This window comes from Streptopelia decaocto, assembly GCF_964273445.1.
Source record: "Streptopelia decaocto genome assembly, chromosome: 4".
In the NCBI taxonomy this organism is placed as follows: domain Eukaryota; kingdom Metazoa; phylum Chordata; class Aves; order Columbiformes; family Columbidae; genus Streptopelia; species Streptopelia decaocto.
The window spans coordinates 20,046,703-20,062,413 of record NC_138658.1 but is presented as its reverse complement, the minus strand read 5'-3'; the positions used below and the strand labels follow the sequence as shown (position 1 = coordinate 20,062,413).

The 15,711-nt window shown below is 42.0% G+C and overlaps 1 protein-coding gene across 3 annotated transcripts in view; it reads left to right on the top strand.

Moving 5' to 3' along the window:
* INPP4B (inositol polyphosphate-4-phosphatase type II B) overlaps nt 1-15,711 on the top strand; it is a 320,380-nt gene that overhangs the window by 249,604 nt on the left and 55,065 nt on the right. For all 3 annotated transcript variants that reach the window (XM_082050912.1, XM_082050914.1, XM_082050913.1), the window contains exon 19: nt 7,883-8,027. In XM_082050912.1, coding sequence (XP_081907038.1) covers nt 7,883-8,027 — 145 coding nt within the window. The remainder of the gene's footprint in view (nt 1-7,882; nt 8,028-15,711) is intronic.

Here is a 15,711-nt window from a genome sequence, read left to right as displayed (position 1 = left end):
TATTTTTCAGTTCTTTCTGTCAAGGGAAGCAATGAACAATGTGAATTTTAATGATGAACTTATTATTAACATAATAGAAAGAGAAAGAATAAACACCTGTAAAATTTAAAAAATCCCTAATCTACTCTTAAAGTAAACTATACAAGAAAAAAACCCAACAAACTACCTTAGGGATATGTTGCTTTGTATGCGTGGTACTATGTCTTCCTTTGTTATTTCTTTTCCATTATTATCAAGCACTAGATTGCATTTTATAATTGGAATTTCAATCTTAGTTTTGCCTGAAATCTAAATCAATGACATCCAACAAGTCTTCAAGCTTGACCCTGTTCCATCCTTTTCCAATGACTGTATTATCTGACAACCACTACAGAAGTGAATTCAGGACATGGTGTTTAAAAACTAGGCAAGATCCACTCCCTTCCCCAACACCCAAATTTATTTTTAAGGAATAACACCCAATTTCTTAACTCTGCAGGGTACCTTTTCATTGAGTAACCAGTGTTTTCCTCAAAGCCACCTTCTCAACAGCAATGCTGTCTTGCACCTTTTTTCTTTGATACGAAGTACAAATATTCATCCCAGTGCAGCTGACAGGTGTATGGATTGAGCTATTTATATTGGTCCACTACACGTAGGCAGTAGTAAAGCACTACTGTTGAAGGAAAAATATTTGAGAGTTTTAGATTGCCTGTGGGTAGCTATTCCCTTCTCCTCTTGCCAGCTGCTTCTGCCATCCTGGAATCTCTCTGCAGGAGGGAGCAAAGCAAGTTATGTATAATAGAAGAAAAGCTGGTCATGTTGCAACTTCGAGCTGTTTCTGCTCTACATTTATGATTGATTGTTTAACCTGCTTGGAGCTACAAAGCACAGATAAAATGATATTTCCAATAAGTTATGTAGAAATATTGACCTGGTACTCAGGCACAGGTCTGAAATACTGACCTGTGTACAATATATTCCATTCCAAAGCGTTCTCCTTTCACAATAGGGTATTAATCATGCGCATAATGCTTTATCAATGAGCATATCTCAAAAGCACTGGCTGTGAACCCACGTGAAGGAGACAGTGTCTTCAGAGCACTGGGCAATGCAGTGCTGTGTCATACTTGGCACAAGTAAAGCACGTGACTGTAGTGGTGTATATAGAAGGACAAGACATGACTGAGGAGCTCGGTAGTGAATTTAGAAAGCAGGAGAATCCTTAGAAAGTGTAAAGACAGACTCTGGGGCTCCACTGGCCAGCAGTGTTTAGGAGGATGACAGCCAGTCAGGTGCAATGGCAGGAAATGAAGGAGTTGAGTTGGCTTTTAATGATACTTTCAGCGTGGATAGTAATTTATTACATTTTTTTAATTGGGAAGATGAAAGAGAATTATTTTACAGGTTCATTTGTAAATGGCATAAAAGAAGTATCACAGTATCACAGTATGTTTGGGATTGGAAGGGACCTCAAAAGATCATCTAGTCCAATCCCCCTGCTGGAGCAGGAACACCTAGGTGAGGTCGCACAGGAACATGTCCAGGCGGGTTTTGAACGTCTCCAGAGAAGGAGACTCCACAACCCCCCTGGGCAGCCTGTTCCAGTGCTCTGTCACCCTCACTGAGAAGAAGTTTCTTCTCAAATTTAAGTGGAACCTCTTGTGTTCCAGCTTGATCCCATTACCCCTTGTCTTATCATTGTTTGCCACTGAGAAGAGTCTGGCTCCATCCTCATGGCACTCACCCTTTATATATTTATAAACATTAATAAGGTCCCCCCTTAGTCTCCTCTTCTCCAAACTAAAGAGACCCAGCTCCCTCAGCCTTTCTTCATAAGGGAGGTGCTCCACTCCCTTAATCATCTTCGTTGCCCTACGCTGGACCCTCTCCAGCAGTTCCCTGTCCTTCTTGAACTGAGGGGCCCAGAACTGGACACAATATTCCAGATGTGGTCTCACCAGGGCAGAGTAGAGGGGAAGGAGGACCTCTCTCGATCTACTAACCACCCCCCTTCTAATACACCCCAGGATGCCATTGGCCTTCCTGGCCACAAGGGCACAGTGCTGGCTCATGGTCATCCTGTTGTCCACCAGGACCCCCAGGTCCCTTTCCCCTACACTGCTCTCTAATATGTAATCTCCCAACCTATACTGGAACCTGGGGTTGTTCCTGCCCAGATGCAGGACTCTACACTTGTCCTTGTTAAATTTCATCAGGTTATTCCCTGCCCAGCTCTCCAGCCTGTCCAGGTCCCGCTGGATGGCAGCACAGCCCTCCGGCGTGTCAGCCACTCCTCCTAGCTTGGTGTCATCAGCAAACTTGCTGATAGTACACTCAATTCCCTCGTCCAAGTCGTTAATGAATATATTGAATAATATTGGCCCCAGCACTGACCCTTGGGGCACTCCACTAGATACTGGCCTCCAACTAGACTCCGCACCATTGACTACCACTCTCTGGCTTCTCTCCCTAAGCCAGTTTGCAACCCACCTCACTACTCTATTGTCTAGACCACACCTCCTCAACTTAGCTGTGAGGATGCTGTGGGAGACTGTGTCAAAGGCTTTACTGAAGTCAAGGTAGACAACATCCACCGCTCTGCCACCATCCATCCACCTTGTTACATTCTCATAAAAGGCTATGAGGTTGGTCAAGCATGACCTACCCTTGGTAAAGCCATGCTGACTGCCCCTAATAACCCTCTTATCCTTGATATGCCTTGAGATGGCACCAAGGACAAGCTGTTCCATTACTTTCCCAGGGACAGAGGTGAGGCTGACCGGTCTATAATTACCCGGGTCCTCCTTCTTGCCCTTTTTGAAGACTGGAGTGACATTTGCTTTCCTCCAATCCTCGGGCACCTCTCCCGTTTCCCAAGACTTGGCAAAGATGATGGAGAGCGGTCCAGCAATGACTTCAGCCAGCTCCCTCAGCACCCGCGGATGCATCCCATCTGGACCCATGGATTTATGAATGTCCAGACTATTTAATTGCTCCCTAACCCAGTCCTCATCGACTAAAGCAAACTCCTCCATTGACCTGGCTTCATCCGGGGTCTCAGGGGTACAGGGCTCCCCAGGACAGCCTCCGGCAGAGTAGACAGAGACAAAGAAGGCATTCAGTAATTCTGCCTTCTCTGTATCTTCTGCCACCAGGGCACCCACCCCATTCATCAGTGGGCCTACATTGCCTCTGGTGTTAGTTTTATCTGCTATGTATTTGAAAAAGTTCTTTTTGCTGTCCTTGACCCCTCTCGCCAGCTGTAATTCTAAGGAGGCCTTGGCTATCCTAGCTGCCTTCCTATATCCTCTAACAGCAGCCTTATATTCCTCCCAAGTGGCCAGCCCCTGCTTCCATGACCTGTAAACTCTCCTCTTCTGCTTGAGCATACCCAACAGCTCCCTATCCAACCACGCAGGCCTCCTGGCTCCCTTCCTTGACTTCCTACGTGTGGGGATGCTCTGATCCTGAGCGTGGAAGAAGCAATCTCTGAATGCCACCCAGCTATCTTGGGCCCCTTTTCCTTCAAGCAGTCTTGCCCATGGGATTTCCCCCAGCAATTGCTTGAAAAGGCCAAAGTTAGCCCTGCTGAAGTCCAGGGTTGCAATTCTACTTGCTATTCTGTTCCTGCCACATGAGATGCTGAACTCCACCATCTCGTGGTCACTGCAACCCAGGCAGCCCTCAACCTTTACTGCTTCGACCAGACCCTCCTTGTTAGTGAGGATGAGATCCAGCAGTGCACCTCTCCTAGTCGGCTCCTCCACCATCTGCATGAGGAAGTTATCATCAATGCACTGGAGGAACCTCCTGGACTGTGGCTGGCTGGCTGAATGGTCCTTCCAGCAAACATCAGGGAAGTTAAAATCACCCACAACAACCATGGCCTGTGACTGTGAGGCCACTCTCAGCTGCCCATAGAAGGCCTCATCAACTTCCTCAGCCTGATCTGGCGGCCTGTAACAGACGCCCACAACAGTGTCAGCCCTGCCAGCCTGCCCCTTGATCCTGATCCATACACTCTCAACTCGCTCGTCATCCGCTCCTGGGCAGAATTTAGTACATTGTAGTTGCTGTCTCACATAGAGAGCAACTCCACCACCACGCCTGGCTGGCCTGTCTTTCCTGAAAAGGGCATAGCCATCCATGACCACATTCCAGTCATGTGAACTGTCCCACCATGTTTCTGTAATTGCCACCAGATCATAATCTCCCGACCGAACATAGGATTCTAGCTCCTCCTGCTTATTCCCCATGCTGCGCGCATTGGTATACAGGCATTTCAGGGAGCGAGCAGAGCACACCAGTTTCTCCCTAGGGGCATAGGAGGCCACCCGGTCCTCATCAGTTTTAGATTGCAGCCCCACTGGGACAAGCCCAGCTACAACCCCATCCCCCTTCGAGCCTAGTTTAAAGCTCTCCAAATGAGCCCAGCTAATTCCTGCCCCAGCATCCTTTTGCCCCTACGAGATAAACCTTTCCCACGTGACAGTGTCCGGACTGGTGTCTTATAAAACCAACCATTATCAAAAAATCCAAAGCCCTGCCTGTAGCACCAGTCTTGGAGCCAACCATTTAGAGAGTGAATTTTCCTATTCCATCCCACATCATCACTTGAAGATGGAAGGAGTGAAGAGAAGATCACTTGAGCCCCTGAGTCTTTCACCATCCTTCCCAAGACCTTGAAATCATTCTTCATCCCCCTCAGACTACGGGAAGCAGCTTCCTCCCCATCTGTCTGGAAGACCAGCAGCGGGTAGTAGTCCGTCGGGTGCACCAGTTTGGGGAGCTCTCTAGCGATGTCCTTGATCCGGGCTCCAGGGAGACTACAAACTTCCCTAAGATGAGGGTCAACTCTGCATATTGGGCCCTCTGTTCCTTTCAGAAGGGAGTTTCCTATTACAATCACCCTTCTTTCTTTCTTATCAGAGGCAGTCTTAAGTTGTGAGGTCGACTGCCTCTTCCTACGTGATCTTGTAGGCTTGTTGGCTTGTAGGCTTGGCACCACCTCCTCACCTACCTCTTCTTCAAGATCCAGGGCCTCAAACCTATTACGGAGGGGCACCTGGGGAGGCAAAGCAGGCAGGGAGGGGGGCTGCCCGCGACGCCGAACCGGAATACGCTTCCAACCCTTGTCGTCCTTTCGGTCCCCTACCTCTGCCCGAGAGCAACAAGGGTGGGGCCGTCTCAGGACTTCTGCCTCTGTCCGAGAGGGCAGGAGGTCCATCTCCTTTTGGGAGGTACCTCCCTGTGACCTTTCCGACTGGCACGTCAGGGTGTTACTCCACCAGTCGATCTCCCTTTCACACTCCCTGATGGTCCTCAGCGTCTCAACCTCCTCCTTAAGTTTGACGACCATGTCGAGCAGATCTTGCACCTGCTCACACCTGACACAGGTGGAGTGCTGGCCTCCCTGCCCCGGCAGCAGCAGGCTCTGGCACTCTCTGCAGCCGGAGACCTGAACAGCCACCGTTCGGGACAGAGCCTCAGTCTGTGTAGCCACAGTCTGTTTGAGGCAAGCTCTCCTTCTGGAGGCGACCATGGTTGTCAGCAGTCTGGGGCGCTGGCAGTAAGCTAGAAGGGCTGACAAGCAACAAGTGCTCTCTGCACCCTGCTGCACGAGCTACCACACCCGCTGCTACAGCACAGTGTGGGTGGGACTCACCCGCTACACAAGCTGGTTGCTCCTCCCTACACCAGGTGGGCAGCGACTAGTCGCTGCCCTCCCAAAGGCTTTTTCAAGGTAAGGGGAAGGGGTGTGGTCGCCGTCACCGTGGGAACGCCCCCCGCCACGTCAGCCGCTCTCTCGCAATGGCTGCCGGGGCTTTGGCGATCGGGACCCGCCGGGAATCAGGCTGTCCCTGTACGTTTCCCTCTGAGCTTCCTAATCTCGGCTGAACCTCGTGGTCTGCTGAACCCCGCCGGCTCCGGCTCTCGCTGGGCTGGCTCCGATCAGCTAAGGCCAAGCTTTTTGTGGATGTCATTTTGAGTACACATGTGTATCTGCCAGTGCCACAGCAGAGGTGGCAGGAGAAGTGCGACTATGGCCATTTCTAACTACACCTAGCCACATGTGCCAGGACTCCGTACAGGCCTAAATGGCTTCTGAAATTCAGGAGAAGTAGCAAAGGTCAGTGTGCCGTTGACTTGTCCCAGTCTGCCTTGTCCCAACAGATTTCCACCTTCCCTGTTTGACATTTGAGCTTAAAGAAGCAGTAGTGCGAGGGAGCCAGAGACCTTCTTTCGCTGTTATTTTTTGTTGGTTGGCTCGTTCTCTTTTTTTCACACCACAGTAGTAAACCTGTCTTCCGATTAGCTCCACAGAACTGGTGGGAAAACTTCACAGGGGAGAAGCATCCTGCAATTTAGAGTCTCAGTACTTCAGTGTATCAAGAAATAAGACTTATTTTCCTCTGATGCCTCCTCACTTCACACAGAGGGTTTGTAAAGATGCTTACTTGAGAGGCTGTGGCTGTATTTTGTCCTTTAACCTGACACATGCTGCAAAATGATCACTTGTGAGGTAGTTCTTATGCAAATTGAGAATAAACCACTTAAGAAGAAGAAAGGTGGAAAGTGTGCTAGGCTACAGCAAAATGTTATGGGGATAATAAGGGATAAGAAAGAATATGAAATGGATGCATTTCTTCTTGTAGAGAATAATAGGGAGTCAGTTGATTTTCATCGATCAGAAACTGCATTTCTACTTGAGAATTGCTCTTACCAAACTGCAGAATTTCAGCAGCTCTCTTGGAAAAATGTAACCATCTTTGTTCCAGGCAGAATAACATCACAATGAACGACAGACACATTTACCTTTTCTGTCTGCCTGTAAGAATATCTCCTAATTCTAGGAACCTCCTATGTGGAGGAGAAGAGCTATGGGACAGGCCCTTGCTCCCTCTGTCTCACTTGCCCATATGTAAAAAGACCAGATATATGGTTATAAAAGTGAGCTTTCTGTCAGCAGGTGTTCATGAATGTTGCTTCTAAACCCTTGGGGAATGTTTGTGTGACTATTGTATGGACATCATCTGAATGCTGAGTTAATAGGTTGTTTAAAAGGAGAAAAGGGTTCTTTCAAAAATGAAACAAGGGCTCCTGTTTGAGTGGCTTGTGCAGTATCTCCAGATGTTCATTAAGAGTTTAACACTCTTTGTGTTGGGATTAAAGTCCCCCCAGCAGAATGAGGAAAGGGCAATTATGTGGCTGCAGCCATGTTGAGCAATTTGAGTTCACATACCTTAGCAATTCCCATCTATCACTCTCTTACTTCTGTAATTATCCTATTTATAATAAAAAATTAAATGTGATGGTTGCAGTTTGTGTGAGAGGCGTGCAACAAATTTTAATTGTTACTTAATAAATATGTCATGACAACAAGTTGTTAATTCTAATCCTTTAATTTTACATTTGCTTTAACAAAGTAAGTCATGTAATAGAGTATATGTTAAATTGTGAGAAAGTGGTTGCCAAGTACTGTGGCAAAACTGACAGTTGCATAGGAGATTTGATTTGGCAGGGTTTTTAGTGTCTGTGCTCTTACTCTATTATGTCAAATAGACAAACTACTCATTTCCCTGTGACTGGACCTGAAAGAGATAACTTTGAATGCATTTTCTTGTAGAATTTGAAGCACGTGTGTCTTCTGATGTCTAAAAAAGACAAACAGTTTCAATTCAGTAATTTACATTGTGAGAAAAAAGTCAGTGAAAAAGGATTAAACTAGTGGTAGGTTGAAGAATGAGAAAAGTCGTAATGTGCCAACACCTAATATTTCTAATAATACTTCCAGTAGTTTGCATATCTTTGTCTCTACTTTAAAGTGTTAAGAATAAGTTGATACTTTCTTTTTTTTCCCTTCTTCAGTAAGATGCAGTGATAATTATGCTCTTTTCAGGACAGGGTGTGGGCCAATGTGGGAAAGAGTTTAAACTGTGTTATTGCCATGGTGGACAGACTGCTTGAGAAAGACAACATCAGCAACATTAAAGAAGGTGAAAATGACCCTTCAGCAGCAGATTGCAAGGTGTTGCACACAGGTGGTAAGCAACATTTAAAAAAAAAATTGTTGTCTGGAGTAAATGAAAATGGAAAGAGTCACTGAAAAATGAGGTAGAGTCAATAGTATCATTGATGAGAGTGCTGATAGCAAGGTTTTGCACAGTTGTAACCTTGAATGACAGAAAGCTATTTATCAAATTACAGCTCCATTGTGTGCTCAAAGTGCTTGCCATGCTCAATTTTTTGTGCTATGATGAAAAGTTTTTCAAACCACGATGTTTTCCTTTGATGCAGTTTAATTTATTTTAGATTTTACTTGAATATACCATTTTAAGAAAAAAAAAAAATCGGGGTGTGTCTTACCCCACAGGAAACTTGTAAGGAAAGGTGAACGTTCTGTTTCCGTGTCATTCTCTTGTAAACCCTTCTACATTTTTCAAGTGAAATACTGATTTTTGTTTTCTGATTTGCTAAAATTAGTTTTTCCCTGATATAGTTGTCAATATGTGTCAATACTGAAGGCTAAGTAGAGCAAGTCCATGATATGATGAGAAGAAAACTTTGTCCACAGCTGGTCCTTGCCACTAAATCTTCCGATCTGCTATGGCTATTTTCCTTATTGCTTTTAGAGAAAGCACAGACTTGTCAAGATCTGCCTCATAAGTGTGACAAGAGACTTTCTGATGTGCAAATGTGTTACAATAGATGAAACAGCTCCTTAGTGATAGAGGTGGCATTCTGAATATAAGGAAATTGGAGCCAATGCTGTGTTGCTCTTCAATTGAAAAAAAACCAAAACAAAACACAAAAGCACAACCCCAAGCAAACAAAAAAGACCCACAACCGCTTTATTATATGGAGTTTTGTATAATTTTGTGGGGTTTTAAGTGTGTATTTTGTCCTATATTTTCTCTATTTTCCTTTACGTGTTATTTATTTATTTATTTATGATGTGATTTTATATCGGGGTTTAATTTGTAATTTCTTTCTTACATAACAAGAATTAAAACTATTTTTTTCAGCTGTATATCATTTCTGTAGTACTGGAGAGCTTGTGCAACAGATTTTGGTTATAGTATTGATTTTTTTTTTTTAATGCAGCTGCAATGTCAGCATTTTTACCAGCATGAGAGATTTGTGCTGGCATCCTGGAATACTTATTTTCAGCGCCAAATGTGCTGGACTTGGTTTTGTATAAATAGTCCTGAGACCAGAGTATTTCTGTTCTGTTTGCTTCTCTGAGTTTCTGTCTACCAGATGAGTATCCCCATAATGTTAGAGAGTTAGATGATATCATCTTTCTTCTCTAGTGAATGCTTGCAGGTGCAAAGCATCAACATAACTTTCTACATTTTTCAGCCCTCTTTCATGTAAGAAGGTGCAAATATTCAACAGTGAGGTTGGCGTAGCTGACAACTTGAAAGCACCTGTAGAAAGGGAACCCAAGCATACTGACTTTGATTAAAAGAACAAAATTGAATATTTATTCTTGCGCCTGAGTCCCTTCTCTTTTCCCTAGTGTTAACAAGCTTTTCAGCTATTATTAGCAGAAATCCAGTATGTCTATTAAAAATGTTTTGCAGGTGAAGTAGTAGTACCCTTTCACCCAGACTTCACTGATGTTACTGCAGTGCATTTACATGTGTCTACATAGACACATACGTACTGTTTTTTACCTGTATTCCAAGTGTCAAGGGTCCTTTCAGTTACAGAACAAAACCTGAGATTTCCCCCTCCCTTGCCAGTCATGAAAAAAGGCATGCTTTAGAATTATTCTTTTTGGATGTTTTCTGACATGCTTAGCAACATGAAAGTGATTTTTCCTTTGCTCTCTTCAGTGCCCTGAACATCTCTCCTGTGATTCTGTATAAATGTATTTAACCAGTCCATTTCAGTCTTTCATTGTAGTTGTAAAAAAGTGTGCTCTTGGCTTTGGTTCAGGCTCACAGCCTACACAGGCAAATGAAATATTGGTTAGAGCTTTTAGCTCACAAAACCAAAAAAACCCTTAAAAGTTACTTCAAATACTATGATAAGCACTCATCAAATGGAATGAAAGGTAATAATGATAATTGTAATGGTTAGAAAATGAGAGGTGCTTCATTCAGTCTTCTGGAGCTGACAGGCCCAAGGATGCAAAAATTACCAAGTTATGGCACCGAAATCAATTCTTCTCTTCCCCCTCATTTCAGGGCCTTCTCTATTTCTCTTGAATCAGTGCAAGTGCCCCTCTGTGAGATTACTCTCACAGAGTCAATGCTTCTGTTCAGTTTTGCTGAGGGTTCTGTGACACCCATCACATGGAAACTGTAGATTTGGGGAACAGGTTGCTTTGTTTTCAAGTTTTGCTTTTTGAGGAAAACATGATTTCCTACTGGTGCTTACATGAGAGTGTCGTGCAGTGCCTTTGCCAGCTTATAGGATTGTCAAGATCATGTAGAAATGGAGGCATTTTAATATGTGTTGTTGGTTTGTTTGGTTTTAATAGGACTTACTTGAAAGATAGAGCTTTCTGAAGAACTATCCAGGTGTGTGCCAAAGTTGGTTGCCTAGTGGTTTTCAAAACCATTGCCTTTGGGGCCAGAATATTTCATGTTTGACTCTGTTGTGAAAGTGTGGGGTTTACATGTTTGATTTTCTCTGCATCTCTCAGGTTTGACATGAAGCCCCAAGGATGCACTGTGAAGCACCCATAGAGGTTGAGATTCTAAGTTTAGGATTATAATTTCTGCCTTAATTCTGCACCATTTTATATTTGAATCATGGTTGTATGGTTTCATAACTTTTTCTTAGATATAAAATCATAGTGTGTTTAGACCCATAGATACTTTCTTAATATTACAGGATGTTATGCTACATACAATACACAAACATTGCATACGTTAAAAGTTTGCAGTATCTTGTGATTATATATTATGCCATAATTTGAGTATAACCTATTTCATTAATGCTGCAAATGTATGGGCACAGATAGATCTTTAAATCTGAAACTGCTTCAGTGCTGGAGGTGATCCTAAAAGTTGTGTTGCTGTTTGCAAGAAAAATGGGAAATAACCAAGGATTTGACCAAATAATTGAAAAGTACGCATTAGAGTGTGGGGTGAAATGTTTGCTGATATTAGTGGACCTGTCTGCTTTAATACAAAAAAGTTGTCTATCATATAACAATGGAAAAGGTATCGAAGAATGCACCACCTGTTAATTTTAGATGGTAGAAAATGTTATGACAGTGATTTGATGTTTGGGGGTAGTAGCATGCTGCTCTAACTATAGATGTTCAGAGCTTCCCAAGGTAGGTTTATATTTGCAACTTCAGTATTGGCATTGTGTGATCTTGTTCTTTTTTTCCCAATGTGCTCATATTTATTGTGTGGAACCTTTGTAGTCAAATATATTGGTGGCATCTTTTGCTGGTACTTACCTTTCAACATGAATTATACCTTTCTTAGTCTAACTTTTCATGCAGTCTGACCTTTGAGTGTATTCTTAAGACTGAATTTGAGTTATCAGTTACCAAGGTAACATGCTACGGTTTCATCAGTTGCAGGATTATGATTTCTCTGCAGGATAAATCAGGAAGAGTAGATGGATTTTAAAGGAGAGGGATTTTCTTATTCTTTTAGCTCTAGACTGGTTTGCCTTGGAGGAATTACTTGACAGCATTAAATTCTTCTCATTTTTGCTTTTTCATTTTCCATGGGAGTCAGAATGTGAAAGCCTGTCCTGCAGAATTAGAGGTGCCAGTGAAACACAGTAGTTTTCTCTTTCACTTACATGGCCCTTGACAGATCTCTGTGTTTAGCTGTGCTGCAAAAGAGGCTGTTGTTTCTTGCTGCTCCTTGTACCACCCCATCAGAACCATTGCCCAGCCATTCCTCCACTGGCTCTGCTTGCGTGAGTACTCCCTAATTTGCTACATACAAAATCCACCACGTTATCGAAACATTTAAACTGGCAGTGTGATGGCACTTGGATTTTGCCTGAAGTGAATTATGGAATCATAAGCTTTGCTGCTGGGCAGATGAATTGGCCACGGGTAACCTCAGCATAGATAACAAAGAACACCTAGGGAACAGTGCCATGTTTCCTAGCTGGAATGAAGGAAAACACGTTCATGCACACAATGCTACTAGCATATGTGGGTTAATTTTTCTGTAGTAACCTGATACGTGATGAGAACTCTCTAAATCTAGATTAAACCTTTCTGTATTTCAGTGCCCTAGGGATGAGCATGGCATCCTTTCTGGCATCCCTCCTAATGCAGTTGCTGGTAGAAATGTGAAATAAAACTGCATTCTGGTTTTGTTTGCATCTTCAATAGAAGAGCTTTTACTGTAAATTATCACTTAGTGAAGAAGATGAAATATTGTCCCTTGGTCTGTATTCCCTTGAGTAGCAGACATTTTTTAATCTCAGAAAACAAAAATACTTCTGGAACACTTTCTCTTCCCTTCCTTTTCCTCACATTTTACATTTTTCTTTCCTGTTCTTATTTCTGCACTTATTTTTTTTTCTTTTCCCTCTCAGTTTTGTATGATCCTTCTCTTTTTGATAGGGTCATTAACTGGGCTATATGTAGCCCAGCAAATAGACAATAGCTATTGATAGAAACTTAAAAATGTGTAAGGGATAAGAGGACTATTTAACCCAATCAACAGACTATTTTTATAATGAGGCATCAGAATATTTGGTTGCACAATGCTTCTAGAGCAAGGTTTATCCATTACTCCTATGTTTTGAGTATTTTAGATTTGCATTAGGTTTATGTCTCTTGTTGCTATCACTTTCTTTTTCTGTTATCATTGTGACTAAAGCTGCTGAGGCACCTGTGTATGCATGATTAGATGGTTTCTGTGTTCACTGTTAATCTGTATGACAGCACAGAAAACCTCAGATGATTACAATGGAACAGTAAATCCCCAAAATTCAAAGTTGTTCCTCAAGACACCAAAACTGTGCAAAGTAGCCTGCTATTATGTTAACTGCAGAAATACCAGGAAGTCTTCGGCAGGTTTTTGGTGTTCCTGTGAGAAGTGCTGCAGAATTATGAGGATAAAACCTCATCCTCTCTCACAGAGCTGAGCCCTCATCCTGGAATTAATGTGAGCTCCAAGAGCTGAGTGGCAAGATGAGGTAGGAAACTGACCTTTTTATGGTGCTAAGTTGAATATATGAGCTCTGTTAAGTAAGTTTTTAAACCTCTCTTTATTAAAAAAAAAAAAAAAAAAAGTTTCTTTCCTGGGTGAGTGAATTCAGACTCTGTGGTTAATGATTTCACGCTGTTGTTGAGGAGTTTACTGCTGTTTTGGGTTGGTTAGTTAGTTTTACTTGCCTTTTTCTTTAAAACAGAGTTTGTCTAACCTTCAATTTGTGATGTCAAGACAGCTCATTTATGTTGTTTGACCTCTGTTAATTCAGTCCTACAGTGGATTATTTGTATGTTCGGGTACTAAGGGAATAAGTGATTAAGTACAGTACAAAGTTAAGCTGTGAGTAGCTGCTGTTACATTAATTACCATATGTCTCTAGGACCCTCTGTTCCTTTAAGAGTATGATGCTCTGCTTTCTTCTGCTTTTAATTCCCTGTTTAGATTTTAGCTTCTTACCATTTAAATTCTGAGGTGACTTCAAGCCACCAAAATTTCCACTGATTTTGAGGTGGTGCAGACAGCAGTGATAGAATAGGCTTTTTTTTTTTTCTTTGTGGCCAGTGCAAAAGGAGATACAAGTGCTATTGCAAAGCCTCAGGGCTTCTCCTGTTTGATTGCCAGCACATTTTAATAAGCACTTCTATGGGGCTGATTTTGAAAAGAGCAGGAGCTTGCTTTCTGCCAAACTTCATCAAATTTAGCGTGCAGTTTGACATATTGCGACTTGAATATTAACATGTAGAAATGACTAGTTGGGTGCTAGGCAGGTCATTGGCCTATGCAGACATGTTGATTAAGAGAAGATGGGACTGAAGGGTGTTTTCCAGCATCCAAAGGGCAAATCATGTCAGAAACTGAACTTTCACAACTCTCTGTTAGCAGGGGAAGTGGAGCATTTTACTCAGTGCTTGTGCCGCGCAGACGTTTTTGTTTTAATCTCACACTAACTGCATAGTGGTGATATTACTTCTTTTGATTTCATCCTTCCATTTCCCATTTTAATGTGTTTGGCTTTTATGCCTTGTTTTAATTGCCTTTCTAAAGGCTGACTAGCATGATTTTTTTACATTGAGTTTCCTTGCTTTGACTCTTTAGTTTGGATGCTAAATATTCCAAACAGGACAGGCTGCCCTTGTCATTTTAGCAACCTGACAGTCATCCTGTAGTCATCTTGTTATGGTTTTGCTCCTTATGTCTTTTTCAAGATGTTTACTTATTCAGCTAATTATTCTGTCTTTTTCAAAAGAGTTTCCATTGTGTTGAAGTGGCAAATCTTGCCATTTTAACTTAAATTTGACACTTGAAGCGTCAACGTGTGTGTAAGTCCTTAAACATGTTAAACACAAAAGCAATAATTTGTTCTGTTCCCTTCCCCAAGTGATTCTACAAAGTGATTCTACAAAGGAGCAGAGGTCTGAACCATGGTTGACTTATTGGCATCTTCTGCACAGCAACAACCGCTGCTGAGCTGGCTGCCTGTTTTCTTATGAAGGAGGAGTTGTAGGGCATTTGCATCTCTCCCAAACTCTTTTGGACGTGTAAGCAGTGACTCGTAACCAAGCAGGTTCCTCGCATGTCAGCAGTGTTGTGGCAAGATAGATAAGGATAATCTAAACCTGAATATAGGCCAGGATTTTAAAGCTCCCTTTACAAATAATATCTCTTTACGAGTTTTATTGATATTGCATATTTATCTCTTGCATAGAAGACTATTTTCCAAATTCTCCTGAACTTGTAAGCTTCAAAATACAGTGCTGTTTTTTGGGTTTTTTTTCATAAACTTCAGTTTCATGGTACTTCTCAGCTTCAAGGAGTGACTTAGAAAGGGCGTTACTTGCTGTACGGGCTTTTGATAGATATTTGAAGCTTTGAGCATTATTAGTGCATGACCCTGGTTTATATTCATGCTGCAGTATTTGCAACAAGATATCCTGCATAACAAGTGACATATGGCAGTTTTAACAGACCAAAGATTGAGCAGCTGTATAGATATTTTTTTTCCTAGAGTTGTCCATTTTGAGACCTCAGTCTGTGATACAGCTCCTGTTTTGATCTTAACACATTAGACTTGCTTTAAAATAAAAGGACAAACATAGGAATATGCTAGTCGGTTCATAAATATTCTGTTTTCAGGAAAGAATGCAAGTCCTCTTTTAGATTTGCAAACTAGCTCCACCTTCTGGGTATTGGACATCCTTACTAATAGTGAACAAGAATTTTCAGTGTAAGCAAGGAGCAGATGATTGTTATGGATAACTTAATCACATGAGGATATAGTTTTATTTTCTTTTCTTTTGGCAAGTACAATTCTATTTATATTTTATAATAAAATAATTAATCTTTCCTTAGTCATTAAATTTTCCTACAAATTTTTAGTATTTTCTACAAAGCAAAATACATATGTAAGTAAAGCTCTGTATTCTTTTGGACATTAAATACTCAGTAGGATTTATTTTCTATGTATTTAGCATGAATGTCATTTAATGGAAAAATGGCCTAGAGAATTTCAAATCTTTTAATTCCTTCTTAATGCAACTATTACTGACAAAAAATACTTATGTTGATAAGTTAGTAT